Source organism: Thermothelomyces heterothallicus (assembly GCF_042370625.1).
Source record: "Thermothelomyces heterothallicus CBS 202.75 unplaced genomic scaffold P884_scaffold_31, whole genome shotgun sequence".
In the NCBI taxonomy this organism is placed as follows: domain Eukaryota; kingdom Fungi; phylum Ascomycota; class Sordariomycetes; order Sordariales; family Chaetomiaceae; genus Thermothelomyces; species Thermothelomyces heterothallicus.
This window is the reverse complement of record NW_027192592.1, coordinates 160519-187187: the sequence shown is the minus strand read 5'-3', so window position 1 is coordinate 187187 and position 26669 is coordinate 160519. Positions and strand designations below refer to the sequence as shown.

General features: G+C 54.9%; 8 protein-coding genes across 8 annotated transcripts; 6 read left to right on the top strand and 2 right to left on the bottom strand.

Annotated features, from left to right (window-relative positions):
• The first annotated feature begins 645 nt into the window (after positions 1-645).
• P884DRAFT_332382 (uncharacterized protein) lies at positions 646-1790 on the top strand. The gene is made up of 2 exons (XM_069445783.1): positions 646-1215; positions 1456-1790. The coding sequence occupies exons 1-2, from the start codon at positions 873-875 to the stop codon at positions 1662-1664; spliced, it is 552 nt and encodes a 183-aa protein (XP_069294185.1). The 5' UTR covers positions 646-872; the 3' UTR covers positions 1665-1790.
• Positions 1791-1793: 3 nt separating this feature from the next.
• Positions 1794-4332, bottom strand: P884DRAFT_231227 (Endonuclease/exonuclease/phosphatase-like protein). The gene is made up of 4 exons (XM_069439820.1): positions 3571-4332; positions 2632-3506; positions 2351-2517; positions 1794-2237 (listed from the first exon to the last, which is right to left on the bottom strand). The coding sequence occupies exons 1-4, from the start codon at positions 4238-4240 to the stop codon at positions 2069-2071; spliced, it is 1881 nt and encodes a 626-aa protein (XP_069294184.1). The 5' UTR covers positions 4241-4332; the 3' UTR covers positions 1794-2068.
• Positions 4333-5547: 1215 nt separating this feature from the next.
• On the top strand, positions 5548-10137 carry P884DRAFT_316771 (uncharacterized protein). The gene is made up of 3 exons (XM_069445294.1): positions 5548-5778; positions 5959-7726; positions 7890-10137. The coding sequence occupies exons 1-3, from the start codon at positions 5639-5641 to the stop codon at positions 10068-10070; spliced, it is 4089 nt and encodes a 1362-aa protein (XP_069294183.1). The 5' UTR covers positions 5548-5638; the 3' UTR covers positions 10071-10137.
• A 1021-nt stretch (positions 10138-11158) lies between these two features.
• Positions 11159-11701, top strand: P884DRAFT_179310 (uncharacterized protein; the record flags this gene model as incomplete). The annotated part of the gene is made up of 1 exon (XM_069437329.1): positions 11159-11701. A coding segment is annotated over one exon (543 nt), but the record flags the coding sequence as incomplete, so codon positions are not given.
• On the top strand, positions 11525-13792 carry P884DRAFT_231224 (major facilitator superfamily domain-containing protein). Its single transcript, XM_069439819.1, has 3 exons — positions 11525-11698; positions 12267-12740; positions 12927-13792. Exons 1-3 carry the CDS (start codon positions 11678-11680, stop codon positions 13686-13688), a joined length of 1257 nt encoding a protein of 418 aa, XP_069294181.1. The 5' UTR covers positions 11525-11677; the 3' UTR covers positions 13689-13792.
• Positions 13793-14290: 498 nt separating this feature from the next.
• P884DRAFT_264249 (NAD(P)-binding-like protein) lies at positions 14291-17729 on the bottom strand. The gene is made up of 6 exons (XM_069441831.1): positions 17407-17729; positions 17014-17338; positions 15821-16946; positions 15636-15730; positions 14978-15566; positions 14291-14859 (listed from the first exon to the last, which is right to left on the bottom strand). Exons 1-6 carry the CDS (start codon positions 17503-17505, stop codon positions 14535-14537), a joined length of 2559 nt encoding a protein of 852 aa, XP_069294180.1. The 5' UTR covers positions 17506-17729; the 3' UTR covers positions 14291-14534.
• Positions 17730-19089: 1360 nt separating this feature from the next.
• On the top strand, positions 19090-21221 carry P884DRAFT_210253 (cytochrome P450 monooxygenase-like protein; the record flags this gene model as incomplete). Its single annotated transcript, XM_069438987.1, has 5 exons — positions 19090-19489; positions 19590-19772; positions 19872-20206; positions 20350-20857; positions 21025-21221. 5 exons carry the CDS (start codon positions 19090-19092, stop codon positions 21219-21221), a joined length of 1623 nt encoding a protein of 540 aa, XP_069294179.1.
• Positions 21222-24468: 3247 nt separating this feature from the next.
• Positions 24469-25994, top strand: P884DRAFT_294721 (FAD dependent oxidoreductase-like protein; the record flags this gene model as incomplete). Its single annotated transcript, XM_069444296.1, has 4 exons — positions 24469-24497; positions 24586-24702; positions 24864-25500; positions 25647-25994. 4 exons carry the CDS (start codon positions 24469-24471, stop codon positions 25884-25886), a joined length of 1023 nt encoding a protein of 340 aa, XP_069294178.1. The 3' UTR covers positions 25887-25994.
• Positions 25995-26669: the final 675 nt, after the last annotated feature.

Genomic DNA, 26669 nt, shown 5'->3' with positions numbered 1-26669 from the left:
CCTTCCCAGGGCAAGACACCACTTGACAGTTTCAAGTGACCACAACCAAGTCGAAGCAATGATCACGTCTGGTTAAGTGCATTTGTTAAGTTCTGCACACACTGCGAGACAGACCCATGTGTAACGTAATTATTTTTTTTCCTCGGAAGTTTCAATTATTCCCGCGTCGTGCTGAGATGAACCTTACTACGTACGGACTCGACAACAAACTCGACAACAAACTCGGCATTGACTGCAATGCTACGCACATCCACGCGAGATCAAATGCTTGCATGTACACTGACTTATGTGTTGAGAAGGTTTGAGTTAATGTGTTTTCCGTTTATTTAATTTAGCAAAAGCCAAACAGGGTGTGATATTGGGGGTGGTATGTGTGTATGTACGGATTAATTACCTCCGTACCTACCTACTATGTAGGTCTGTACAGAGAATGTACAACTTGTATGTACTGTACTGTACAGTACATACATAGTTAATCCGTACAGTACGTGCTCCCCACTTCGTCCCGAGATTGTTAATTGGCCGTGCTCTGCAGCCCCTAATCCAAAACGATCACATCAGACGCCAAACAGAGGCGCACTCAATCCAACAGGACCAACGGTCTGTGGTCAAGATGCGCGACATGGTTCCGTGACCTTATCCTCAAAAACCCGAGGAGCCCTTTCCTCGTATTTACAGTTTTCGACACAACAATCCCCAACACTCGAGTTTCCATTGCTCGGTTTCACTCCCTGCAGCTTCAGACTTTCCTTCTTCATCCTTTCGTCGCCAGTCTCGCACTGGGTGCGAAGTTCAGCAACCAACACTTCTTCTTGAGCCAGCTTCCCTCCCTCTTCAGACTAATTACTCCTGCGACCTTACAGGCCGCAAAAATGTCCCGAAAGCTGAAATGGACAGTTCGAAGCACCAGTAAGCGCCTAGCAATCAACATCAGTGACGGGACCTACGACCAGCTGAAGTACCTCGAGTGGCAAAAAAAGCGGAAAGCGACGCTAGGCCACCAAGAACTTGCGCTGGACCGTGTGGTCGATGTCTTGGAACGCGAAACGGTCGACTACGGCATCATGAATGACATGAGCTCCATTTTGCCGAGCGATGATTCGTACAAGGCTTCCAAGAGCGTTGGCGTGGCCGTCGATCTCGACATCCAGGATTTGCGAGAGCGCTTATCTGAAGAGAAGGGGCACGGGAGAATTGACCTTTGTCTGCATGAGCGTGAGCGGTTGAGTTGCTAATTAAAACATTGTCCTCTAGGATGTATTTGCCCGAAGAGGATGCTGAGGCCGAGAACGACGGTGCCGTGTAGATATTTGTCCTGACCCAACCGCCTTACAGACGTGCTCTAATTATCTTGGCCCGCCGTGAAGGTGAATCTGATCACAAGCGGTGAGTGGCAACCGCTATATCTGCAGCACCTTGGCGCCTACCTAGCTAACCATCGCGTGCCCACGACAGGACACCAGGGCGTGCCTTTCGAGATTGGGCAGAATACCTGCTCTATCCAAGCGGAGACCGTGGCCGGCTTACGTTGCTACAGAATCCTAGATGTCTCCAACATCCCAGTTGACTCAAATGATGCCAGCCTTGACGTGCCAGCTGACGCGGGCGACGCGGATGACGCAACCGTGTCCCGGAAAGAGGGTAGCGAAGCTTCTGACGATTAGGGTGGCTGGATTCCCTTGATCCCCCCGGCCTCCCCTTGGTGTGCGGCTCCCCTGTCGAATATCGCGACCGATGGGCCGGGAGAGACTTGACGTTGAACTCTCTGTCGATGTAGATGTCGTTTTCCGTGTCGTATTGTGCATGCCCGTGTCGGGAAAGGAGACCCATTCTTAATTTATAATGCCCTATCAACAGTCACCAATCTTCATCCGGGAAGCCCAACTCGACAGCCGGAATGGCAGGCGCGCGTCATGATTTCTCCCCAAGCTTATACAGCTCTACAACGTTTGATAGAATAGACATCATCCCTAAAACCACTTATACCCCCAAGAAGATTGACGCTGTCTAAAGGGAAGAGAAAATTAAGCACCTTAAATACATTACGAAAACCCTTCTCATACCCATCTCAACCGCAAACGTCAAACAAAGCAACGCTCGGGTCATGATCCGACACAACATCGTCGAAAGCCGCCCACGAGTTGACGTGAATGTGCTCAAAGCGAGTCGTCTTGCTCTTCGCCAGAGCCGGGCTGACATACATATGGTCCAACGCTTGGGCGTTCATGTCGTAGGCACTATTGGTTTTGCCGTCAGTAACGATCTATTCATTAATATACCAGCATTTCGGCTGGGGGTGCCTAGTGTATAGAGAGGTGGGCCGGAAGAGGGATGGGAAGGGGGTTCTTACTAGGTATATCGTTCCGCGACGGGTGTATTAACCGCCTCGTCCAGCTCGACCATCCTTGAGACGGCCGCGAAGGTCTTGAGCGGCTGCACAAAGGCAAACTCGTTGAAGTCGCCGGCGGCAATAACATTCGCCGCCGGGTCGAGGGCCAGAATCTCCGCAACGAACGACTGGTGACGATTAGTACACGTCAGTAATGGTTTGCCTTCTTCTTCTTCCCATCTTTGATTGCGTCTTCCCCCGTGCGCCCGACTCAGAGTGGCAATTAATTACTAGGTACTCACCGCCGTCACGTTTGCCTGCGCGGTTCGCGCCGCCACGGCCCCGTTGATGGGCGGCCTCTGGTCGCCATGCAGCGACGTGCCGCCGCCCTTGCTGGACCAGTGCACATTTACCGTGTAGAACGGGCGGCTGGCCCCCTTGGGCGTCCACGCGGCAGCCAGCGGCTTTCGGGTATCCTTCCACGCCGGATTGGTCGGGTCCACCCGTCCCGGGTTGAAGGACAGAGTCGGCGCACTGTCCGAGGCCTTTCCCTTGCCACTACCCTTCCCTTTGCTCTTCCCCTTGCCCTGCGCCGCCACAACCTTGGTCTCGTCGGTGGGACCTCCCTTGTTTGGCTGGTACAGGCTCACGACCTCGGGACGGTAGAGGTACGCGACGCGGATGTTGCCGCCCGGCTGGCCACCGTCCTCGTTCGAGACGGGGTTGATGTCGGTAAAGGCGTAGGTGACGTTGCTGAGGTCCTTGATGGCGCCTACGAGGGCGGTGAGGGTGGCGTTGGCAGAGACCACGCCGTCGTCGGTAGGGCCGCTGTCGTCTTGCACTTCTTGGATGAACAGCAGGTCGGGCGTCTTGAGGTAATAGACGATCTGACCGGCAACCTTGGGCAGGTGGGCCGACGTCGGAGCGAGGTTCTCGACGTTGTAGCTGCCGACTGTGAGGGCCTTGCACTTGCCCTGGCTGAGCAAGGTGGTGGGAGGGGCCGCGGCAGAGGCGGTGGTCGTCGTCTTGATGGCGGTCAGAGGAAGGATGGTGTAGAAGCCATAGGCCTGCTGGACTACGCCCGTAATGTCTTCAAACTGATCTCCCATCTTGGAATTGGAAGGGTTCTTGGTGCCGTCAAGAGGCGAACCGATGATGATGACCTCCGGGTTAGAGTCTGGAGAATGCGTCAGGTCTAACCGTTTCCAGTACCCGAGTCAAAATCAGATTGCTCGACTCACCCTTATCCGACATGGTGACACCGCCATGCCTATTCTTCCCGGTCACGGTCCAGTCACCAACCACCCAGGTGTCGCCGTACTTGTTGGGCGTCTTGACGGCCCGGGGCGCCTTCACCGTGACGAGCTCGCCGCTGAGGCTCTCCCAGAAGTCGAGGCCGTACTTGGTCGGCTGCAGCACAGGGTTCTCCGCAGAGATGTTGGCAACACCGTTGGGGACGCTGTAAATGTCACCGCCGTCGAGGCTGGTGTACTGCACCGTGGGCGGCGACAGCGTGTCCTTGCCAATGACCAGGGGCTTCACTGCGTTACCGGTCGACACCACCTGCACGTTCTTTGGGGAGGTGATCTCGGTCAGGTAAATGTAGCTGTCGCTTGACCGGTACTCGGACACTTTGCCGTCGAGAGAGATGATGTCGCCCACAGAAAGCGCAGACCCGACGGTCTTGCTGTACACGTAGATGGCCTCCGAGGTGGCATCGTCGTCGTCCGGGGTTGTCGAGCGGATCCAGATGCCATCGGGCCCCTTGGCAATCAGGAGGCCGGTGATATTGGTGACGGTCTTCCCCGAGTACGGCGAAATAAACCTGTTCCCGTTGATCTCGGCAATGGTTTCGGCCGCAGCCAGCGACCGCAGGCCGGCAAACAGCCAAAATACCGAAGTCGCCTTCATGGTGCGCTTGAACGTTGCCACAGCGAGCGGAGTGACACGGCTCGCCCTCCCATCGTGACCAACGCCGCAGCGGCGATTGAGCGCAGTTAATTATAAGACAACAACTCTTTGTCCCGCCACGTGCGCTGCCCGATACGCTTTGATGGACAATTAGCGTTGCACTCGCTATCTTTAATCGGTAGCCGCAATTGGCGATTTTCAGGGGCCCGCTGTCCTTATTGGTCCCTCATTTCAGCCCCGTGCTGCCAGACACCTGCCTGAATGGACTGGTTGCCCCGAGAGCCAATTCAGCTCCTTCCAATTGTACCCAAGTGGCGTGGATTCTACAACTGCCTTAGCGCTCAGGCTGGCCAACAGGGAATGCGCACTCGGGGATGCACGAGCGATAGTTAAATCGCAGCAGAACACAACATTGATCAAGATACCGCCCAGAAGTTGAGAAGAATGCCCCGCTGGCGATAAAGGCACGGCCCGACTGGCGAAAGCAGCCCGAAATCAGTCCCACCTGCCACAACGGCCCGGAATTATTGAACTTGCCAGAAGCTTTGGTGTGTGTTCCCCGCGCCCGGTCCCACCTCGCTCGGGCCCGACTCACTCCCGTCGTCACATGATGGTTTGTGGCTTGGAACCTGGGACCCGGCCGCGGTGTTGGGGAATAGACGCAACACAACACCAGTTTAATCATGCGCAGACGACAGTTTGCTGTTCTCAGACCTGGTCGCATCATTCTGGAGGAATATCGACTCTCTCCACTCTTTATGGGTGTATATGATTACCAATGGAGACGAATAAGTATAATTAGTTAATATAATTCCTGCCACCGCATCTAATAATACCGTCGCTGTACCCTCGCTATACCCAGCAACGTTCCGGGAGTTGAAGATCAAATTCTGTGATTTGTATTGGTCTCGAGACTGGATCTAGGTTTTTGTTCGTCATGGCTCTCAAATCCAAGGCTTCGCAAGGGGACCTGGAAGCCGGTCAAGGAAGGAGCTGCCCTCACATCTGCTCCCATCCCTACAACCGGGGACGCTACTAATTATCTCTCTGACACCCTACGAAGGTTTCCTGAACTTTTTAGGTTCATGGCGACGGAGTTTGAGAGTTGCCTTATCACCACACTGTTACCAGTAATCAGCAAAAACTGCTCACCTCGTGTTGCGCCTCAACCCCGCGCGCCACACTTCCTCGCGCAATCAACATGGCAGACCCATTCGAGGATGGCCTAGACGATTTTGGTACAGGCATATTTGCTTTCCCTCGGCTAGTATTAAGGAGGAATGCTGACACGTTTTAGACCGAGATGTTCTCGGGCACTCACCGTTGCGTACCAGGCCTCCCAATCTTCCCAGTCGCCGGCAAACAATCGAATATTTCCCAACGCCCTCGTCCTCCGATATGTTCAACACACGAGATTCACACGACCCGTATTACGATACCGCCATATTCTCAAACCCTACATTCGAGCCTAAAGGGCCTAGGAGCCTGTTGGAGTCAAAAGACACAGGAAACTCCGTCAACGCAGGGTCAACGCTGAGGTTGGACCCTGAACGCATCACAGCACAGTCACGCAGCACATGGCAGCCTGAACCAACTTCGAGACACTATGGTTCGAGCATCGGTGGCCCATATGGTAAAGCACTTTGCTGACTGTCTGCAGTACCACAGGATCAGAGTTTGCAGTTGGCGAAGCCGACTAGTTCCCGAGGCCCCGGAAGCTCAAGCCCTGCCGCAAGGGTGAGCGCCAGAAAGCGACGGAATGCCAAATCTTTGCAAAACGAGTTGCCGCCGGCTTTGGATACCTCTCCGCAACATCAGCGGAGTGCATCTACCCAAGCCAGCTCTCCTTCCACGACCCCCGTTGTTCGCGGAATACCCCTCGTTAGCCTACGCCAGGACTTGCCGGACAAATTCCGGGCCATATTCCCATATGAGCTTTTCAATGCCGTCCAGTCAAAATGTTTCGATATTGTCTACCGCACTAATGACAACCTTGTGGTTGCCGCCCCCACCGGCAGCGGCAAGACCGCGATCCTGGAGTTAGCTATCTGCAAGCTAGCTCTCGACCGAGGAAATGAGAATTTTAAAATCATATACCAAGCCCCCACCAAGGCCCTGTGCTCTGAGAGAGCTCGTGACTGGGAAAAGAAGTTTGGCCACATGAACCTCAAGTGCGCGGAGCTGACCGGGGACACTTCGCCAGCCGAGATGCGACGCGTCGGTGATGCTTCTATCATCGTTACAACTCCCGAGAAGTGGGACTCCATCACCCGGAAGTGGCAAGATCACCGAAGACTTCTCCAGATGGTAGAGCTATTTCTTATCGACGAGGTCCATATTCTGAAGGACGTTCGTGGCGCGACCCTCGAGGCCGTGGTCTCGCGAATGAAAGCCATTGGAGCCAACGTGCGGTTCATTGCCCTCAGTGCAACAGTTCCCAATTCGGAGGACATTGCAAGATGGTTAGGCCGCAACCATACAAACCAGCAACTTCCCGCCTACCGTGAGGCATTTGGTGAAGACTTCCGCCCAGTCAAACTCCAAAAGTTCGTCTACGGCTTCGACAGTACTAGCAATGATTTCATGTTCGATAGGTTTCTCGATCAGAAGCTTCCGGGACTGCTCTCCAAACACGCAGAGCACAAGCCGATTCTTGTTTTCTGTTTCACTCGGAAATCGTGCGAAAGCACCGCAGCCATGTTGGCGGAATTCGCAGCCGGCAGACCGGAAGGCGGCAAGCTCTGGCCTGTGCCTTCCCAAGGGATATCTGTCATGAGCAGAGAACTGCAGGAAACCATCGGGTTTGGCGTAGCCTTCCATCATGCTGGACTCGATGCACAAGATCGGAGCGCCGTCGAACAGGCCTTTCTTACCGGCCAGCTGGGCGTCATTTGCTGCACCTCCACCTTGGCCGTAGGCATCAACCTGCCCTGTCACACCGTCGTCCTCAAGGGTACAGTGGGCTTCACAAACGAAAAGCTGGAAGAATACTCTGATCTCGAAGTCATGCAGATGCTTGGACGCGCGGGTCGACCACAGTTCGATGACAGCGCGACAGCCATCATTCTCACCCGCGGCGCCAACAGAGAGCGGTATCAGAAAATGGTGTCGGGACAGGAGATTTTGGAAAGCACGCTGCACCTGCACTTGATTGAGCACCTCAACTCCGAGATCTGTCTGGGAACCATCCACGATCTACCATCCGCAAAGAGATGGCTCGGTGGCACCTTTTTGAGTGTGAGACTCAGACGCAATCCTAGTCACTACCACCTCTCAGGTGGAACCAGAAACCCATTCCAGATCGACGACAAACTGGAAGAGATTTGCGAGCGTGACATTAGGCAACTTCAGGAAGCGCAACTGGTAACAGACCAGGACACATTTCGTTGCACCGAGTATGGACGTGCAATGTCCAAGTATATGGTGGAGTTCCAGACAATGAAACTTCTCCTGCAAATTCCTCGCGGTGCTGGGATGGAGACATTGGTAAGGTCTCTCCCGAAGCATTCTGTTTGACACCGATGTACTGACCTGCCAGATTACAATTCTTGCCCAGGCATCCGAGTTTCGAGAGTTTCGCCTCAGACCAGCGGAGAGGCAGCTCTTTCGGGAAATCAACCAGTCTCCCGTTATCACGTATCCGATCAAGGAACTGGTGACCCAGACGCGACACAAGATTTCTCTGATAGTCCAAGCTCATCTAGGATGCGTGCAATACCCTGATTCTAATGACGCAGTCAAGCTCAGACGTCAACTCATGATTGAGCGGAAGCTGGTCTTCGAACGACTGAGCCGCCTGGTACGAGCTGTCATTGATTGCAAGGGACATGACCGCGATTCAGTCGGGATAAAGACAGCCCTTGAACTTGCGCGAGGGCTTGCGGCTGAGTCCTGGGAAGGACGTGCCACCCAGCTTACGCAGGTTCCAAGCATCGGGCCCGTGGGGATGAGAAAGCTGGCAAGCAAGGACATCCACACCGTTCTTCAACTTGCCGACAAGGATCACGACGAGATTGAGCGGTTGATGTCACGCCAGCCGCCCTTCGGCAAGAACCTACAGGCCCAGCTTGACAGGTTTCCCCGCCTACACATGGAGGCAGCAGTCGTCAGCCATAAGGTCCAGCGTAGAGCCGAGGAGCCTGTCTTGATTGAAGTCAAGGCCACTCTCAGATACCTGAATTCCAAAGGTCCTCCAAACTGGCTGGGCCGCTCACCGGCTCTAACATTTCTAGCGGAGACTCACGGCGGAGTCCTGGTGTACTTTTGGCGCGGGAGTATTAGAAAGCTTGACAAACAGGCGGGCTTCGAACTCAAGTTCTCGGTCGGTTTACGTGATGTAACTGAACGAATTTTTTGTCATTTCAGCTGTGAGGAAATAGTCGGAACAATGGTATCGACAGCCATCGAACACAATATCCCAGCCTCTGTGTTTCCGTCACGACAGATTGCAGCAAACAGAGGGTTCGATCGGCGGACGGAAAAAGACTCCCAAGACTACCTTGCTAATGACGGAATCGACGACTCGGACCTCATCCTAGTTGCTGAACAAGCAGTGGTCCACACCTCGAAGATATATGGAGCTGGGGGCAATTCTCGGGTGGTTTCGGACGATTATTCATTGGTTGAGGAGCTGGCTGGGCAGAGTTACTTAAAAGAGGCAGACAAGTTCAAGGACCATCTGGCGGGCTGGAATAATGAAGACGGCAGCAATCTGTCACAGATGGTTAAGCCAGAGGCCGTTCGGTTGCCGAACGGCAAATGGCGTTGCAATCACCCCTGTAGCGGAAACGTCCCCACGAGATCTGGCAAACCATGCAGCCACCGGTGCTGCAGAGAGGGCCTTGACAGGCCCAGCAAGCTTGAGCCGCAGCGGCAAAAGAGGAAGAGACAGGAGCCCGCCGTAGATGGCGGGGACGAGCCAAATGGGAACCGGTCTTCCCGAAACCGCCAACCGCAACAAGCAGAGGTGATGGCACGCATATCAGCAGGTCCTAAGGCTAAACGCCCAAATGTCGAGGGGAAGGTTGAGGGGACACTACCAATGTGTCAACCGGGTCCCACTCCGCCGCTCAAGAGCTCTTCCAGGGAGCCAATGAACGACTGGAGTGACGTGGATCTTGACGATATGGACATAGATTGCATCGACCTCTCCTTCATGGACGATGGTAATGAAGAGGACCTTCTCAAAACGGCAACTGCCATGTCTCCGCTCAATATGGGGGTTCATCCTGTAACCGGATCACCTTGTATTGATGTGGACACTCTGGGGACTCGGGTGAGCGCTACCGACCGTGGCGCTCAGAGCTCAAGCCGAGGCGATGGTCAACTTGTTGTGGCGATACCCTTGAAGGAAAATGACGACGTAGGCAACACATGTCTGGAGAGTTGCGATTATTATTTCCAACCAGGCGATCTCTATCCGAACAACTGCACGGTGGCGCAAGCTGGAGCAAGGGCATTCAAGTCCGGGGCTAACAATGAACTGCTCTGCGAAGAGCTGTCAAACAAGTCGTCCGAGGCAACCACCAGCTTTTCGGAGCGCAATAGTCACAGGGACACGGGAGCAACACCCTCAGGAGAAACTAAATCCGGACATCCGGGTTCTTCCGTCTCCGTTGGCCTTCCAGAGATGACCTTGGAACAGTCTCCTCGTAGTTCTGCAGCAGCTGAACCAACCACGTCCCTCATCGTTAGAGATGCAGCCGAGGCAGCTACGGGCGATGGAAGCTCAAAGGGACGACCTGCTAAGAGAGTTGACGAGCCTGACTGGGTCGCCGAATTTGATCCCGAGTTTGTTGACTTGTTCAGGGGTTATGTCACGTTTGTATGAGGGTTGAGCCAACTCAAAGTTGCACACCAATACGGGCTCTTTTACGACAAAAAGCTATTCCGGGAAGATACAATGTGCCGTTGTTGCAATGTAGAGGTTTTATCTGTTGCAGTTTGACGCAGACCACACAAGTTACAGTTGGCCACTTTGCGGCTAGGTGTAATGTCGTTTATCATCGCAAGGTGGACAATTGCCATCAGCAAGACAGTCTCGAACAACCCTCTAATTAATTACTGGCTCAACTGCTTACTGTTGGTGCACGGCGGTGCATAATGCAGTCAAACGGGACATATTACGGAAGGCAAAACGCAATGTACCGGTCAAATTCATATACGAAAGTGATGCCTAATCATTTTTCGTGTTCGAGTCTCAAACGTGTGTAAGTAGGTGGCAACGAGAGCCGCGCGGGTCCCGGTGTCTTGGAGAGCCACCCGAGTATCCGTAGCATTGCCTAGATGCGCAGTGCATTACATCTGTCTAGACTGAAACAAGTATACAATGCAGGGCAAGCGATTGCCAATGCAAGTTTCCGAGAGTGGAGATACACCATCGCTGTGTCTTTGGGAATGTCGTACTTCTATTTAGAGGGGGGGATTAGTGACCTCCATTGGTACTTTATTTTCGGCGACAACGAGCGGTGCTTGCGTCTGAAGGCGCGGCAATATGCACCTGGAATGACTAGCCATAAAGCCGCTATAGATTGTGATCATCAGTACTGCAGCGGGACCAACACACCTCGGACGATGGCGGCATCCCTTCATGTGGGTGATGCTATCAGGTGTCCGGACTCCGGGAAGCTACGCGGCTTTGCAGAATCATATGCCCACCAGCTTGATACAGCGACTTGCTGCAGACGTCAAATGGTGTCCGTAATCGGTCATTGTATTTTTATTTTTATTTTTATTCCCCCTGGGGGGGGGGGGAAAGTAAGTAGGGAAGAGAATAAAACCGGCACGAGATCTCCCAGAAGGCTTATTCTTCTTTTCCTCGCTTTCATCCTTTTCCGTGACTTCTTGCAAATTGGAAGTGAGGGACTGATAATTAGCCCTTGGGTGTGAAACTTAATAATATTCAGCTCACGACACACGATGGCCGGGTTGACCTACCCGGCAGCTATTCACACGCACCGGCAATTGAACCATGATGTCGACCAGAGGTCAATCTCGATCTACGATGCCACCACCGACGGAGAGGCGGTAGATGACACGTCCGCGGCTGCACCCGACACCCGTCATCATCATCGTCGTCGTCGTCATCATCATCATCAGCATCAGCATCATCATCATCACCCTCTCGGGGACCGTGAAGGAGACGGAGGAGACGGAGACCACGGACCCAGCAGCGCCTCGCCGACGCCCTCGCCCGGGCCGGACCCGAAACCGGCCGACGAGGCAACAAGCGACGACAACAACAACAACAACCACCACCACCTCGGCGGCGGCGGGGGCGGCGGCGGCAACAGCCTCCTGCTGGACCCGCGCCCGTCTACCCGCGCCGACGACCCGCTCAACTGGTCGTGGGCCAAGAAGCACGCCGTGCTCGCCGCGCTCATCCCGGGTTGTCTGCTCTCCGACTGGACCCTGACCTGGGGCACCGCCGTGTTCCCGATGCAGGCGGCCGAGTGGTACGTAAAAAAACAAAAACAAAAAAAAGACAGGCAGACGGCCACATACCGTAATTTTGGGAGGATTCTTTGCTTTTTCGCTCGTCGTGATGATTTGCGATGAAATAATACCTGCTGACGACCGACTGACCGACCGGCCGCCGTGCCTTTTATCATCATTCGTTCAGGGGCATGACTGTCGAACAGGTCTCGCATTCTGTCAGTCCGGGAATTGCTCTGCAAGGTCTTGGGTAAGTGCGATAATGGTGCTGCTCAGTTTCTCTGGCGTACTTCAACGTGGGTCTCGAGGGTATAAATATTATGGGAGTTAATTATTGATTAGTTGGTGCTTGAGAGGTACTTTGTGACCAACAAGCGCTGAAGCAACTTTCGCCAGTTTTTTCCTTTCCTTTCCTTTCTTTCTTATTTTTCCCCCCTGACCATCAGCGAAATGATGCAACTGACAAATGTCTCATTAAAATAGGGGTCTGGTAGCCGTCCCTCTGTGTGAGCGTTACGGAAGGTAATTAAGTGACCTTTTTTTTTTGCCCGCAACTTTCAGTTCCATTATTAATAATTATTGATATTTTAAGCCTCGCTTTCTCTCCCTCCCCCTTCCCCCCTCTTCTTCTTCCTCTCTTCCTGCATCATTGCTGGCTGACATGCTTGTAATCAAAACCACGGGACACAACAGGCTCCCCGTCCTCTTCTACTCGCAGCTCTTCTCGCTGGCAGCCACGGTGGGCGCGACGCTGGCGCCGTCGTACGGGGCCTTCACGGCGTTCCGGGCACTGCAGGGCTTCGCGGGCGCGCCGCCGCAGGTGCTCGGCCTGTGCGTCGTGCACGACCTCTTCTTCGCCCCCGACCGCGCCCGCAAGGTCAATCTCTGGGCCGCCAGCTTCCTCGTCGGCCCTTACCTCGGCCCCCTCCTCTCCGGCCTGCTCGCCCTCCGCCTCGGCTGGCGCGACGACTTTGCCGTCCTCGCGGGCCTGTACGCCCTCAGCGTCGTCGTCGTCGCTGCCCTCGGGGACGAGACGCTCTTTGTGCGGGCCGGGATGCCGGCCAGGGTGAGCGCGGCCGACCCCGTGGACGACGGCGGAACGAGAACGAGGCGAGGAGGAGGAGGGCGGCGGCAGCGGCGGTGGTGGTGGTGGTCGTCATCGTCGTCGTGGCGGCACCTGCGATTGTTGTTGTTGGGCGTGGGAGTGTGGAGGGAAGAAGAAGGAGGAGGAGGAGGAAGGGGAGAGGGAGAGTGTGCGGGAGGGGGCAGGGCCGAGAGAGAAAAAGGGGTAAACGGGGGGAGGGCATCGTCATCATCTCTGTGGGGAGTGTGGCGGAACCAGTGCTCGCTGCTGGCGCGGCCGTACCTGCTGCTGCCGACGGCGCTGTTTATCACGCCCATCACCATGTGGACCATCGGCATGGTGATGACTGTCTCGCAGTTCGTGCTGCCGCCTGTCTCGGCGGGGGGTTACGGCTTTAGCACGGTCGCGCTCTCCATGCTGCACTTCTCGCCCATTGTCGGGACCGTACTCGCCGAGGCCTGGGGCCACTGGTTTAACGACTTCCTCGCGGCGAGGCACATGGCCCGGTTCGGGCCCGAGTGCCGGCTCACGGCCACCTACCCGGCCGTCCTCGTCGGCGCGGCCGGGCTGGTGCTGTTCGGCCAGACCCTGGACCACCACTTGTCGTGGGTCGGGCTGGCGTTCGGCTGGGCCATGCTGTGCTTCAGCACGCTCGCCAACATGACAGCCGTTTCGGCGTACTTGCTCGACTGTCTGCCCCGCCAAGCCGCCCTGACGGCCGCCTGGCTCAACTTTGCCCGCGTCGTTGGTGGCTTCTCGGTAGCCTACTTCCAGATGCCCTGGTTCCATCGCAACGGCCCGGCGCTGAGCTTCGGCCTTCAGGCGGTCGTCATGGTCGGCGCCACGCTCGCAGTCCTGGCAACCCAGATATGGGGGCGGACGTGGAGAGTCAGGTTTCCGGCGCCACGCGGAGGAGAGGGCACTGCGTGAGGTTGGGTGTCTGCGAAGGAACCGGGTCATCCAGCCTTTTCCGACTGTCGTACGGCTGGCTCCTTTTGCCTGGAGTATTCGGCTGGCGAACTCCCTGATTTGCGCGCGGGTTGGTGGGACACCCAGGGCAACTTGGATCAATACCCATTGGGTAAGCTGTTCCTCCTGTACGCGGCTGAGTATCTGGAGCGATTCGGCACCAGTTGAACGGTTTTGGTGGCCGTATAGTCGGTTCTGAATAGTGGCTCGTGGAATACCGAACTCTTTGGCGATGGACCGAATCGAACCGCCACCACTGTGGTATTTAGCGAGCGCATCCTGCAAATCCTGCTGAGTATACTCCATTTTGACTGTTTAATATGCTAACGAAGTTTGAGTTGTAAATTGAAGAAGTTGTGGTTGATTGAAGTGGCTGGGTTGAAGGGGCGGTGTGACATATGTATGTGGCCCAAAAAGGGGAGGGGTGGCCCAAAAACCGGGGGGGCGACGACTTATAATAACGAGAGGAATGTTGCAGTGGGAAGACAGGCAAAGAAGAGGGATGTTTGGAAGCGATGAACTTGGCCAAGGTCACACCAGATCAAAGACTGTTATAGCCTGAGGTCACATGATACGTTCAGCAAGACTATGATGGTCGAGGGAAAAAAAAAACCAAAAAAACAAACCGGTTACTTTACTCCTCGCCCCTGATTGCAGCTTGATACTTGAAATTGCTCATCAGTCGATGGCACAGCCCCTAATAAGCTAGAGCAACAATTCCTTAAATGACGCCGACCTGCCAAACAATCGCTAACACTCCAGACTGATAAAGTAGGGAAAAAATCAAAGCAAGCAAGGAAATATCCTTTACGCCGTGAACTCCTTAAGCACCGGAGCCGGGATTAGCTTCAACCTTGCCAGATCGTGAAAAGTGTCAAAGATGGAACGGTACGAGTCAACGGTACCAAAGAAGCCAAACTCGCGCGCCTTGCGCACACTCGTGGTCATGGGCGCGTCCCCGATGACGGCCGAGTCGGAAAAGGAGAAGACGCGGGCGCGATAGCGGTCGTCAAACGGGTCCAACACCAGACCGTGACGCTTCGCCAGCTCTTTCCAGGCCTCCTCGACCCGGGCCTGGAGGGACCACTCAAGAAGGCTAAAAGTCGAGCGGAGCGTGGCTTGCGGGCCGTAGCTGTTAATGTCGACATGAGATGGTTAGTATACAAAAACAAAATTATTTCGTCCCGTCTTCTCCGTAGCCCATGGGATGACGAGATTTGAGTATAATTAGTTATGTCGGATCCACTTACCCGCGCGGCGTCGTCGGGCAGGGCAGCTTCACACTCCGGTACTTGTCTTCCTCCTCTGCCGGCGGCAGCCACTCAACCTGGTACCAGCTGGCCAGGTAAGGCCAGAGCCGGCCCCAGGTGAAGGACTGGCCGTCGTGGATGTTGAACGCCTCGTTGGCCGTCTTGTCGGTAAGGACGAGCCACTCCTCAAAGTAGGCATTCAGCATGCCGGTGCTCTGGACCTGCTCTCGGTCCCAGGCGTGATAGTCACCCGGGAACGCGATGGGCTCGCCGAGGTACGCCTGGACTGCCGCGTAGATGCCGAAACCGATCAGGTGGTTGAGTGTGCCGTCGCGGACGGCGCCCACGATGTACGACGGGCGGGCAATGTTCCACGCCGCACCCACCGCCTCGCAGTATGCGGCTAGGGCGTCTTCCTGCTCGTAGTAAAAATTCCGGTCCAGCAGGACGCGAGGGTCGGACTCGAAGGCCGGGAGGAAGGCAGGGCCGAGGTAGAATGCGTAGTGCTTGGAACCCGTCTGCAGCATGAATCGGCGTGGCCGCAGCGAGATTAGCTGAAGGGCAGCAATGAAGTTGTTGAACATGTTCTCTGTGTTTCGCTAATGGTTAGTTGAACAAGATCATCCAATCCAACAGCGGGCAAATATGACGTCCTTACCGTTGACAACCGCCAGTTCCTCGGCGTTTGCCCAGAGATCCAGGACGTCGCCCTTGGGTGCAGGCTGCATATAAGAGAAGTAGAATATGTGGTCTCTTGAACGCGGTGTCAGCCTGCCCGTGAGCGCTCCCGGGGGCCCCGCGGGTGGGGGGTGGGGGGGGGGTGTTGGTTCTGACTCAACTTACACATGCTCAACGTTTTTCTCCCTCAGGCGTTGCGCGATCTCGGACGGATCATCTAAGAAGTTGACGGCCAAGTGCTCCACGCGGCTGGAACCCTCGCCGAGGTCCTCGAAGAAGTTCGGAGGAGGTGCGCGGGAGCTGAGGCAGTAGATCTTCCTCCAGCGTTGCGGCGATGCCGCCAGCACTTTCACCATGTGGTATCCGGAAAGGCCGGTGGCTCCGGTGACGAGGGCTGTCAGATTGCGGCACTCCGGCGCGTCGGGGTAGGACGGAAGCCCGTGGAAGATGCCTGCAGAGTGTACCACCGCCTGCTCAGGATGCGCCTGGGCTTCGCGAGACTGTGAAGCACATGACTCAAGCGGTTGTACCTCGCCCGACTGAAAGGCGGCGGTCGTCGCCGGTGTGTTGGGCTCGGATGATGACGGCGTGGTATAGCTCTCGTCGACAGCAATCTCGAGCCGGTATCTCTTGGACGAGGAGCACCATCGCAGGTGCGTCTCGCACATCATGATGATATGGCGGGCAACCTTCTCGACCCTCTCGATGGATGAGCCGGGGGAATTTTGGGCCGCTCGGTGCAGTTCCGTCATGCGCTCGAAACATCGGGTGGTGCTGGCGTTGTGCTCGGCAGCGACCATGGAGACACAGCGGGCCAGAATTTTGTGGTCGAGACGGTTTGCGTCGTAGCCTCGGAAGCCGCGCATGAGGATCACGACAGCATTCAGCTGCTCGCCGTCTTCGATGTCGCGCAGCAACCCAATCAGGTCGTTCTGCAGCCCGGCCGCTCGCGACACTTCGTCCTGCAGTCGCAGCCAGGCGTCGTTGAAGTCCCAGTCGGGCTCTGCCAGATACTCGACTTTGATGACCTCGAAGAATGGATTCAATGCGATGGTCCGGCTGCGGACGGAGAGATACTCAGGGAAGCTGTCGTTCTTCCGGTCTTGGAGGAAGCCAACCTCAGCCGCGTGGGCCTCCAATACTCGGCATACCGCGCTGAAAAAGGCGTCGGCGCTCTTTGGCGAGAGGTAGCGGGTGCAATGGTCGAGCAGTGCCCTCGCCAGGGCCTGAACGCGCTTGTCCTTAGCCTCGGGTGCCAGGGACTCTGGTCTCTGTAGGGAAGTATCTGGAGCTATTGTCCTGTGTCAATCGCCATCCCTTCCTTTCAAAGGAGGTGATCTTGAGGGGCTGTTTCTTACTGGGGATCAAAAGCTGGATGGAGTCCCACAGGACGAGCTCACGGTCTCCCAGATCGAGCGTCTCGATAACGTCGTCCATAGCACAAGCAAAGGCTAGCCATGCAGTGAAGACGATCAGGACGGCCTCGGATGTGATGTCTGGAAAGAAAAGTTTGATGACGTTGACTTCAGCAACGCACGTCTTGAAGAAGCTGTCGTCGAGGGCGGCCTCGGGCTGCAACGCCGACTTGAACGCGGCGTGAGCAAGGGCGACGCGGGTCAAAGTCGCGTTGGAGCCGACCAGGTCATCGGTTCTTGCCTCAACCCCGAAATTGGGGATGGTGAGCTGTGAATTGCCTTCGTCAGCAGGATGGATTGTGGTCACGCCAACTGAGGCATGTCGCAATTAATTACCGTGAAGCTAAGCCCATCCTTCAAGCGAATGGAAATCGGTGTCTTCTCGGGCCACGGGCTTGAGCGCTCGTACTCACGCAAGCCCTGGAAGGGATTCATGGCGGGCGGGATTCGTGAGTCCAGGAACGTTCGGTTTGTTCTCAATTGTCTTTTCTTTCTTTCCCTCTCGTTCCAATGCCAGCAGGAGTGGCAGAAGGCAATGCAGATGTAATTAAGCGTAGGGAGCTTAGGTTATAGATAATTAATTAGTAGGGGGGGACTGGATTCAAGTAGTAAAAAACCTGGCAGGTATTTCTGATAAGATGAAAGGGTATCAAAACAAGGTATTCATTTTTTTTTTTTGAGTGCGGGTGCGATCTGCGCCCTTCACCACAACTTCCCTTCTTATAACATCTGCCTCTCGGGCAGGAAGTGAATATTTTGTCCGATGTGGCGGGCCCAGCCTAATTAGACAGCTGGTACTGGTTCCTGACTGCCATAGCTAAGGTAACTACCTCCTTGGGTAGGTGCCTTTCCTGGAAAGCCTTGGAACTCTTGCCATCACACCTGCGTTCTTGCCTCAAAGGGTCACAAGGAACCCGTGCTCAACCAGACGTGCTGCTCGATCCTTCCTCCTTTGAACCGCGCGTGCAGAACACTGCATGCCGAGCTCCCACTTTTTCCACCGAGGCCTGAGGCAGGCGGCTAACAATGGCTCACGGGAGCAAGAAAGGACTCCAATGGCCTGCGGCCGTGCAAATCCGAGGAGCCTGCCTCCACCATGCGGACACTGCGGCGTTGGTGGGTGTGGTGTGGTGATGGAAAGTGCGAGTGTGCAGTAGTTTATGGGGCCAACCAAGGCTATATGAACCACTAGCATGGCAGGTCCGTCGTGCAACGTGCGCAGGTTAGTTACTTGCTAGTACCTTGGTATTGATTATTAAGGCAGAGGTACCTTTGGCAGCGGGGACTCGTGACAGATTTGGCCACGTTTGAGACGTAACTAATTACACTAGCTCCTAATTATGGTCCAGGCAGGATGCACACTACTAACACACCGTCAACTTCCCACCAACCGGGGAAGAGGCATGCCGACGAAATTCTGTACAACTCGTAGTCTCAAAAGAGAAGCGCATACCTGATTGGGCATCCTGTTTCCCACTCGAAGGTGCTACTGCCTACATAGTATGTTTGTGTTCCCGCGCACGGCTTTGCTTCGGTTAGCTCGGACCTAACGCCAACGCCACCCAACAAACCAACCAACTAGGTATTACGCAATACTGTATTATGTATGTACTACTGCCAATGGATATATGCCTAACCAACCTAGGAACCGAATTTCTAGCTCGTCCCAACATCACCATAACCCGAATTGGTCCTCGCGATCGCCGTCATCACCATCGCCATCACATACGGCTGCTTCTGCTCCCTGCTTGTTAACCCTGGAACGCCTAGGATGCGGGGCCAATGCCCACGGTTACATTGGACATCACCGCCCCGTTCGACTCCCTGTCACCACATGGTGTTAGCCATGTCATACACTGTAGTAGTACTCTGAATGATGACGAGTTTTGTAAGCACTAATATACCACGCTGCCTCCTCTTCCCCCAAGCTATGTTTTAGTTCTTGGAATGCACACGCATACACCTATAACCTATGCCGAGCGACACAATCCCTCTAAACATCTTACTAATTAGGTTACCATGATATCTGCTATTGTTTCCAATCTTCTCGCCGTCGCCAGCGGAGTGTTTGCCCATCTCGCCGTGTTTCGACGCGGCGAGTGGGACGTAGCCGCCCCATCCGTCTTTGCCCTCTACTTCACCGTCTTCGCCGCGGCCATGTGTTTCGCCTACATAGGCGTTCTGGGCCTCCGATTTGTGTCTTGCTCAGCGGTCGCACAGATTGGGGCCTTGCACGTTGCTGGCCTCTACGCGAGCATGCTCGTGTACCGAGCCTTCTTCCACCGGCTCTCCAAGTATCCGGGCCCCTTCCTTGCCCGCCTTACCAATTTTTACATTACAGCCAGATCAATGAAGAAGCTCCATCTCTTTGAGGAGGTCCAGAAACTCCACGAAGAGTACGGCGACTATGTTCGACTTGGTAAGATGGCGACACGCCATGGATATCATGGGAACTTTTTACATTCGCTTGCTGCAGCGGTTTCGAGTCCCCCGACTTACCTTGTTGTGCCTTTCTCCAGGACCGAGTGAGCTCTCCATCGCCGATCCCGAGGCCGTCAAGGCCATCTATGGCAGCCAGTCAGCGTGTACCAAAGGCCCTTGGTACACACTCCTTGAGCCGCGTGTGCCCCTATTCATGGCCCGCGACAAGCAGGAGCATGCTCGTAGGCGTAAGGTCTGGGATCAGGGCTTCACAACAAAAGGTTTGTATCTAAAAGATGAATCATTCTTTTTTTCAGTTTGCCCACGACTTACAAGTTTGCGAACCCTTTTTTTTTTTGCTGATGATTCCACTGAAACAGCTATTCAGGGGTATGACCCCCGGATCACCAAGGCAATCAATCAGCTCCTCCGCGCCATTGACCGCCACAAGGGCCAGCCCTTGGACGTATCGAAGTGGTTTTCTTTTTTTGTATTTGACGTCATGGAAGACCTCGCTTTCAACAAGTCGTCCAATATGCTCGAGAACGGCCAGGAGGCCTACGTGTTCAAGACCATCCGCACCGACATGTTCAACATTGCCCTCTTTACACACATGCCCTGGCTTCTGCCCTTCGTCAAGCGGACACCCATCCTTAACTGGAACTACCTTGAGTTTCTAGACTGGATCCAGAAATTGATCGACGAGAGGAAGCAGGTGCGTCTCCCCGTTCCCTTCCCAATCCCCTCCCCAAATACCCCTCCCCCGCGGCGGATTTTCAGAGGACCGCCCCAGGCAATCGAGTGAACCCCCCCCCCCCCCCCCCACACACACTAACACTAGCCCTGCCACCGCAACAGAAAGAACCGGAGCTACCCGATATCTTCTCGTGGATCCTCGCCGCCTACGAGAAGAGCCCCAAGACGAAGCGGGACCAGCTGAACCTGCATGGCGACGCCCAGCTGATCGTCATCGCGGGCAGCGACAGCGTCGCCGCAGCCCTGTCGCACGTCTTCTTCCACCTCGCGTGGGACCCTAGCCTGGTCAAGCGCCTCCAGGCCGAGTTCGACGCCCTCCCGGACATCTCGCACGACAACCTGATGACGGTGCCCCTCCTGGACGCCGTCATCAACGAGACCATGCGCCTCCACCCCCCCGTGCCCTCGGGCACCCAACGCATGACGCCCCCGGAGGGGCTCTGGATCGGAGACCGCTTCATCCCGGGCAACACGATCGTCCAGGTGCCCAGCTACACCGTGTTCCGCGACGAGCGGGCGTTCCTGTACCCCAACGAGTTCATCCCCGAGCGCTGGACCACCAGGCCGGAGCTGATCCTGGACAAAACCGTCTACATTCCCTTCAACACAGGTACGTACATATATACACACATCATGAGATTTTTTTTTATTTTTATATTCGTCCCATCCAAACGTTCCAGCACCGATCACTTTCGATTGATCGGACACCCTGGTGCATGCATGTCAACAATGTGGACGTGAAAATTTCTCACTAACGGCCCTTTTTTTTTTTTGCAGGAGCCTATGCCTGTGTCGGCAAGCGCCTGGCCATGTTGGAGCTGAGGCGGGTGGTGGCCGAGATCCTGTCGCGCTACGACCTGACCATCGGCCCGGGCCAGACAAAGCAGGCGTTCTTGGATGGCAAGCAGGACACCTTCACGACCGTCTCCGCACCGCTGCCAATCATCTTTACAGAGAGGTCTCGGCAAGTATAAGGGATTACGCCGTTGGCTGGGGAGCCAGGAGCCATTACAAGCTCAGCTGAGGGCTGCCGGGTTAGTTAGTTTATTATTATATTAGCATTAAAGGGTCCGCAATGGCCGAAGCAAGGGGGATAATTCTGTGTTTCTGATTGCAGTGTAGGACTCAAGCCAAACAACGGGATTCAATTAGTGCCATCTCATGTCGTTCAGAATGAAATACACATGTTGCATGACCAAGCCAGGTGGAATCGGATCTCTCTAAGAGACTCTAATAGTATAATTATTACGTTTATTACCTCTTTAGCCTAATTAATGTAGGTCAGACAGTGCTCAAAGTCAACAATGACCTCAATGACCTCGGTTGATTTGAATATGTTTAACGCACAATATTACACGAGCCGCATACATACACAACGGAGACATCCGTACCTTGAGGAACACTGTGCAAAATAGGGAATATTGCGGGCTCCAGAGGCAGTCAGTCGCTGCTGTTGGAAGCAGGGAGGGACAAGGCGGGGTTAGAAGTGCAGGGAGCTTGGAAGAAGCAACACTCGGGTACTTCCCGCGTTCGGCTCGCGGTCGGTCAAATCGGCTGCTCATTCAGCCCTGCGTGATGATCGCCGCGGGCCGGAGCCGCTCAGCCGGACCACACAGGTTTCGAGACATCTGGCGAGCAACCCCTGTCCCTGGTGTACACATGCATGGGTCTCAGCACACTGCAAGCCAACTGCTTGACTACAAGTACTACGTATGTAGAACCCTTCCAATTATTCCCGAAAACAACGGCGGTGGCGTGGGGGTCACCTTTCTTTCTGACTAGGTACATAGTGTACACCACACCTCTGCTTTGACTCGACCCCTGGTCTGTCTGTGTAGGTACTGTACTCTACATGTACATGTACAGTACATAAACCCGTCGCCCCCACCCCCCCCCCCGGCACCCCCTCCCCCATCACCAAGTGCCTACCCAAGTTCCCACTAAGGTAGGTTACCTAGCTGGTGATGATAGTTTCTTGACTTCGAGATGGAGGTGACCTTGATGGAGGCAGCAGGACATGAATCGGCTCATCCGAGCGCCGCCCAGACGGCGGCTTGAGGGCAGTCACATATACTCGGAACTTTCCGATAGGTTCGGGCTCGGAGTAGTTAGTGTGCGCTGATAGTCGGTCATCGCTCTAATTACGCCCTGTTGTATGTACGTGACAGAAACTCGCCAATTGGTGCCCGACCTACATCATCCAGAATCCCACTACGCTAGTTACAGCACAGCCTTCCCTCTCTCGACCGAGAGAGTAGTGCTGGGCACACTACCTGATGTAGGGATACTGTGGTATATGCACGCATATAGGTACGTACATAGATCCGTGCATGTAGAACCCCTGATGGGTAACAGCAATTGACGGGTCGTGAAAAACGTGGTGTAACGGCTGTTGGCTTGGCATCCGCAGTCATCCGTCCATGTCGTACATAGATCCGTAGGTCGGACACATGGACAAAGAGACAACGCGGGGTCCAGGTCGTCTGGGGAATGGAAGTGTAGGAGGGGTAATACTACCTAGGTGGCCTATCTTGACCCGCTCCGGAGGACTTCTCTGAGGTGTGCCGGTCCTTTCCTATTCGGTGCAGCAATCAAGTGTAAACACCGTAATCTTGTGCAACCACCCACGCAGCAATGGGGGCTTCGCTGTATTTGACGATCAATCGGCCGAACTAGAACCGAGCGCCGGCAGAAGACCAAGTTCCATTGTGTGGTAGATGGATGGAATCAACGATCTTCGTATCTCTGCGATGGAGTTGACGTAGATTGATGATGGTGGTGGCGGAAGAAGGAAGAAGCTGGACCAGGGCTTGCCCTGCAGGAAAATGTGGGTGGCTGCAACCCTGGTGGGTCCGGGAACCCTAGTGGGGCCCGGTCCACCACACGTTGCGATTGCGGGAGGCACTAATTACATAGTACACTACGTGGTAGGCGCCCTTATAGCCCACCATCCTGGCCGTGGTTCCCTAACGGGAGCCGGTTCTCCGTTTTGGTTCCGATACACTAGGGTATCTCGTCACGCAGCTCAGCGCCCGAATTGAACCCGACGACGGCTGCGGACTGGAGAGGCATCGCCAGCCCTCTCGGCCGCGAGGATGTCCGGGGCAAGAGCTCTTTTGGGGCTAGGCCGGCCGGGATCGCTCAGTGCTGCACTTGTTGGGCACCGGAAGACGGGCCAAATTGGTGAACTCGCGGGGCACAGCTGTTCCCGTGATCCCTCCTTCTCTCCCCATGCGAGAGAGAGGGAACAAACTTGGGGGGATTGCAGACTTTCAGTCCAATGTCGACAGACTAAACGAGGAAATCCTTGTCAATAAGTGCTGCTAGAATATGCAGACGTACCTTTTCGGTATCACCCCTCACCTCAACACAGCTGGAGAGATCCGCCTTAGGTAAGTCGAAAGCAGTGCTTAGCCAACCTGGTGGTGTCCTGACCCGAGCTAGCGGGTCGTCTTTGGGGATTCCCAGGGGGGTGGTCCTCAATGACAAGGGCCCCCAAAAAAGAGGATCCGCCATGCCGGTGGGTTAGCCGAGAACCATCACCTGGAGAGGAGATAGGTATACGCATGTACGAGACATGTACTGGTATGTACTGCGTACAAATCCATAGTGTACGTAATCCGTACGTACTGCGATAGCAATGTATATTACTACTACAATAGTGCACTGTGTGTGTGGTGTGGGTAATGCATTGAGATACGTGCACTAGTGCGGCATCACCTCGTAGCCTAGCCAGCGTAAACACAGGTGACGAGTAACGTAAAAATGCCTCTTCTGGAGCAGCAAGGCATATGCATATGCACGCTTTCCGAGCCCGCGAATGGCTCGGAAAGCCTGGAGCAGGTTGCAAGTTGGCTGTGATGGAATGTTGGTACGATGGCTGTGATATCTTGGCACATGTAACATCACAGGTCACGAGCGAGGAGACTTCTCGTTGGGTCGGTTTTGCGCAGGGAGGAGGTGCTAGCAAGCGGGCAGGCAGCGAGGTCCCTTTTGCCCTTCGAACTGTTCCTGATTGCTCATGTCGCCTCTCGACTGATTCTTCGCGGTAATCACAGCCGACGTCGAGCTTCTTACAATAGCAATCTCTTGAGTGGTTGGCACCCGCACTCCGTTGGCTCGCCTAATATCGTCAACCCACGGATCCAATACCTGTCAGCTTACACTCACCTTTGCTATCAACAAACCAAGAGATCCCAATCGCCGAAACTGCGTCTCGCCATGGGCAAGATCACCATCTTCGGTGCCGGGTAAGTTATTCATTACAGGCACGACGGCGGTCCGCGGCGAGCTCCCATCAACTGACACGTCTCTCTCCCCCACGTCAACTTCTTATAGAATCACCGGACTCGCAACAGCGGCTGTGATTCGTGAGAAAAATCCGGATCACGACATTACCATCGTAGCCCGCGACCTCCCGGGAGACGCACCGTCCCAAGCCTGGGCTAGTCCATGGTACGTACGTTTGGGGCCGGTGCCTTCTCGCATTCCCGGCATCTTGTGTATTTTTATTATTATTTATTGTTCTTTCTGTATCATCTCTGTTTTCCACTAGAACGTTTACTTCACACGAGTTCTTCAAATATTGTTCTAAATAAAAAACAAAAAAAAAATAGGGCATGTGCCGGCTGGGTGGCACTGGGCGGGATCAGCCCGCTCGAGCGGGAGATGCAGCTGGCGGCGCTCGACCACCTCCGCTCGCTGGCCGCGCGGCACCCGGAGAGCGGGGCGCGGCTCGTCGAGCTGACGGACTGCTTCCCCGGCGGGGTGCGCGCGTCGGACCCGGAGGGCGCCGTCGGCTGGTTCCGCGACCGGGTGCCCGGCTTCGAGGTCCTCGACGAGGGTGAGGGCGGCGGCGAGGAGGACGGAGCCCGGGTGAGGTACGGCAGCGTGGTGCTCACGCCCGCCGTCTTCCTCCCTTGGCTGCGGCGGCGCCTCGAGGAGGACGGGGTGCGGTTCGTCCGGATCGCCGAGGTCGGGGCGCTCGCGGACCTGGCGCACCTCGGCCACGACGTGCTCGTCAACGCCTCCGGGCTGGCCAGCTCGACGCTGCGGGACGTCAAGGACGACTTGGTCATCACGGACCGGACCTGGGTGGCGGTGGTGCGGTCCGACTACCGGGACGCCTTTGTCCGCCGCGGCAACGGGGTGTACACGTACGTCTTCGGTCGCGGCGACGGGACGGCCGTGGTGGGAGGCGTGTCGGAGCCGACGACGGGCGAGCTGAAGTCGAAGGAGGAGATCCACCAAGATGTGAGCAGCCCTACCCCAACTACTGCTACTAACTCACCCATTGCCCCTTTTCCCACCTTTGTGAGGCTTTGATTGTTGTCATTCTTGGAGAGAGGAAGGAGATTGCTGATTGCAAGCCGAAACAATTGGCGCCCGTCTGATATCAGCTTTTCCGCCGCGCTCACGAGAACCTGCCGGAGCACTTCCCCTCTGCTTCGCCCGCCGACTATGACATCGTCCAGGACCTGGTGGGAATACGCCCACTGAGACCGGCTGGTGTCAGGGTAGAGAAGGTGGAAGCCGGGGGCCAGAAAGTGGTGCATGCATACGGCACCACCATTGGCGGGTATATACACAGCTTTGGCCTTGCAAAGGAGGTAGCTAGACTGGTGGAAGAAGCGCTCTGATTATTGGAATAATTAGCTATTATAGATACGTGCCGCGGCCTTTGATTAACTAGGTATATTAATTACTCCAGTTGGGCGAGGTTGCCGACGCAAAAGATTGAACTCGTCTCGCTTTTCTGTTTTCCATGCTAGCCCCTTCTCCTATTTATTTACTGTCGCGGGGGGTTCTTCTTGACCTTACCTTGGGAAGGTCAGCAAAGCAGGCACCTACAGCAATGTCGAGGTCCCTTTTCTTCTCCATCGTGGCCGAGCTACGTTCATCACCTCTTGAGCTCTGAAACACCTATTAATAACAGATGTCCACTAATTCCAAAATCCATCATTGACTTGAAGACTGCTACAGTTCTAACTACACAAGATAATTAAATTATATTTTTGTTCGTTACTAATTATTATGCCTTGAGAAGGAAATTGGCTAGGTTCTGTGTTGTCCCCCTGAATGATGGTCCGTCAAAAGAATAAGGGTAGATTAATTACTTCGTACGTAAGGTAGGTAGGTAATACTCTGTACTCAAGTTCGTAATTAGCTAGTAATAAGCAACAGGCAAGTCGACTATTTAATTATACTTCGTACACCGTAGTGTGTGTTTGTGATCTGAGCGCTCTACATGCTTATTATGTAATTAAGCATGCACAGCTCTAACGGCCTTGACACGGCCCGAGTCAGGGGTGGAGCTGCGATGCTGCCCTCGGTAAAGCTGTCCAGGTCATGTTGTTTTAATTAGGCAAAATACGAAGACCTTAGTTAATTTAGTTCAGTGTCTCTACCTAGTTTAGGAATTG

Coding starts and splice junctions, on each gene's coding strand:
- P884DRAFT_264249 (XM_069441831.1), bottom strand. CDS start 17,505: ATGAATCCCTTCCAGGGCTTGCGTGAGTACGAGCGCTCAAGCCCGTGG. Junction 17,339..17,406: donor AGGATGGGCTTAGCTTCACG/GTAATTAATTGC, acceptor GGCAATTCACAG/CTCACCATCCCCAATTTCGG. Junction 16,947..17,013: donor CATCCAGCTTTTGATCCCCA/GTAAGAAACAGC, acceptor ACAGGACAATAG/CTCCAGATACTTCCCTACAG.
- P884DRAFT_332382 (XM_069445783.1), top strand. CDS start 873: ATGTCCCGAAAGCTGAAATGGACAGTTCGAAGCACCAGTAAGCGCCTA. Junction 1,216..1,455: donor TGACCTTTGTCTGCATGAGC/GTGAGCGGTTGA, acceptor TGCCCACGACAG/GACACCAGGGCGTGCCTTTC.
- P884DRAFT_231227 (XM_069439820.1), bottom strand. CDS start 4,240: ATGAAGGCGACTTCGGTATTTTGGCTGTTTGCCGGCCTGCGGTCGCTG. Junction 2,518..2,631: donor CGCAGGCAAACGTGACGGCG/GTGAGTACCTAG, acceptor AATCGTCACCAG/TCGTTCGTTGCGGAGATTCT. Junction 2,238..2,350: donor GTCGCGGAACGATATACCTA/GTAAGAACCCCC, acceptor CAAAACCAATAG/TGCCTACGACATGAACGCCC.
- P884DRAFT_231224 (XM_069439819.1), top strand. CDS start 11,678: ATGCAGGCGGCCGAGTGGTAC. Junction 11,699..12,266: donor TGCAGGCGGCCGAGTGGTAC/GTAAAAAAACAA, acceptor TGATATTTTAAG/CCTCGCTTTCTCTCCCTCCC. Junction 12,741..12,926: donor GGGCCGGGATGCCGGCCAGG/GTGAGCGCGGCC, acceptor GGAGAGGGAGAG/TGTGCGGGAGGGGGCAGGGC.
- P884DRAFT_316771 (XM_069445294.1), top strand. CDS start 5,639: ATGTTCAACACACGAGATTCACACGACCCGTATTACGATACCGCCATA. Junction 5,779..5,958: donor AACGCAGGGTCAACGCTGAG/GTTGGACCCTGA, acceptor AGGCCCCGGAAG/CTCAAGCCCTGCCGCAAGGG. Junction 7,727..7,889: donor GTGCTGGGATGGAGACATTG/GTAAGGTCTCTC, acceptor TATCCGATCAAG/GAACTGGTGACCCAGACGCG.